Consider the following 2,156-nt stretch of genomic DNA (forward strand, 5'->3'; position numbering starts at 1 on the left):
AAATTTGTCTAACCCACACATCACCTCATACTTACTAGCAGCTGACAAAAATGGCCTCCAGTCCCTAGCATACTTTGCCTTTTTCTCTAACTTCTTCCTAATTGTTGGCATGATGTTACCCTAGTACAATTGAATCCTATCTCTATTGGCAGCCCATCTAGTCATTATATAGACCCTAATGTCCTCTAACATAGTGACAATTGGTTTTTCTCTAGCCTCAACTATGACAACATTAATACTCTCACTCATGTTGTTAACAAGGGAGTCACACTTTGAATGAAATGAAAAGTGTGAACAGGACCAGAACCTGGGTGGAATGTTGTTCAAGTGCCGAAATGCACCCTCACTCTTGAATCTCATTGACTTCATCTCCTTTTCCCAATCTTTTCAGTACGTAGACCTTGTACATCTCCACATTTGATTCTTCAGCTCCAATCCAGGAAATTTCTTCCTGAAATTGTTATAGAGATGCCTCACGCAATATCGGTTGTCAATCCCTGGAATGACTTCGTCAAGAGCTGGCAACAAGCTCTGCATTAGAAAGGTAACCCTGCTAGTTAGTATAGTGTTCACCATAAGTCATAAACTTCAAAAAACAATTTCAAATTAATGTTCACCTTCTGTTGATCCGACATGAACGTGCACTTTCCAATTTTCTCAGCACCCAAATCATCAGATAGGTGTCTCAGAAACCAAACCTAGGAATCTTTTGTCTCAGCTTCAACCACCGCATAAGCAATCAGAAGGATCTGGTCATTAGGATCTCTTTCTATTACAGTCAATAACTGGCCACCCTGAGGAGTCTTTAAGAAACACCCGTCCAAACTGATAAAGGGTCTGCAATGTTGGAAGCTCTTCTTGCATGCATCGAAGCAGACATACAATCTCTGGAATACATAATAATTCATTAATTCGGAGTTCTGGACCTCCTGGGCAAAATCTGGGCTCCTAATCACTTTCAGGCTGACCGATGAACCTGGATGGGCCCTTAGGAGCTCAGTACAGTAATCATTAATCCTTTTATACTGCTCCTTAAATGTACCCTGAATCTGACTTAGTGCTTCTTGCTTTGATTTGGCTGCCATGGACTTTGTCACTGTTACATTCCATTTCTTGTGTGCCTTTGCTTGTAACTCCTTTATTTTAATTCTAGGATTAGACTCTACCTTCTTCTTAAACTGAGCTCCAAGCCACTTAGTGTGCAGTATCCCAACCCTGTATGTTTGCATGCAGGTGTGTTGCAGGTTCATGCTTCTTAACTGCCAGGTAGATTCATCTCCAACCCTATGTGCATAGAGCTAGAATGGACAACCCTTCTGACAAACAGCTCTAACCCTGACCAAATCACACTTCTTAAATTTGATGCTCCTAGCCGTATGAATTGCATAAGCTAGCACAGTCCCCTTAAATTCTTGTCTGGATGCATAAAGTGTTCTTACCTCCCATCTATAGCTGCTCATATCCTTCAAAAGGTTTATGAACTACAAACCTTTGACCCCCACGATCTGATACATCATCGACATCATCCTCGGCATCATCATCATCTCCCTAATCTCCTCGAAGCATGTGGTCTATCTCCAACTCATCACTATCTGCTCCATCCTCATCACTAAACTGACTTATCCCAGTCCCCTTTCCCTTGCCAGTAGTAGCTTCCTTAGGCACGTAATTATCCTCATCAAATCCACTATCACCCTCATAATCCTCCTCACTATCAGTGAAGTGAACGTCTCCTGCACTGTCCCCCTCCTCATCAGATGGCACATACTCGGGGTCATCACTGTCTTCATCACTGGTTCCACTTCCATCTACTCGACACTCATCCCCCTCATCTTCACCCTCGGTTTCCTTATTAGAATCCCCACTTGCCTCTGCTGCCTCAACGTCGTGCCCTTCAAGGACAACCAAGCCAAGCCCATCATCTGTGCCCTCTTTAGCAACTCCTCCAACGTCTACGTAACCCACTTCTAGAAACGGCTCCGCATCACCCACATCGTGGACCACATACAACTCTACCAAGCCCGTTAACCCAGCAATGTTGCACATTTCGACTGTGTCTGTGTCACCTTTCAGCATCTTCAGGCTTGTCTCCAAATCATCCAATCTTAGATCTTTATACTACAATGCTACAATGTTGGCCTGCAAGTACCCAAACT

At 43.4% G+C, this 2,156-nt stretch overlaps 1 protein-coding gene across 1 annotated transcript; it reads right to left on the minus strand.

Moving 5' to 3' along the window:
- Positions 1–698: 698 nt before the first annotated feature.
- Positions 699–1,250, minus strand: LOC140173733 (uncharacterized). Its single transcript, XM_072198283.1, has one exon. It carries the CDS (start codon positions 1,248–1,250, stop codon positions 699–701), a length of 552 nt encoding a protein of 183 aa, XP_072054384.1.
- Between the last annotated feature and the right edge of the window lie 906 nt (positions 1,251–2,156).

This window comes from Arachis hypogaea, chromosome 6, assembly GCF_003086295.3.
Source record: "Arachis hypogaea cultivar Tifrunner chromosome 6, arahy.Tifrunner.gnm2.J5K5, whole genome shotgun sequence".
NCBI lineage: Eukaryota > Viridiplantae > Streptophyta > Magnoliopsida > Fabales > Fabaceae > Arachis > Arachis hypogaea.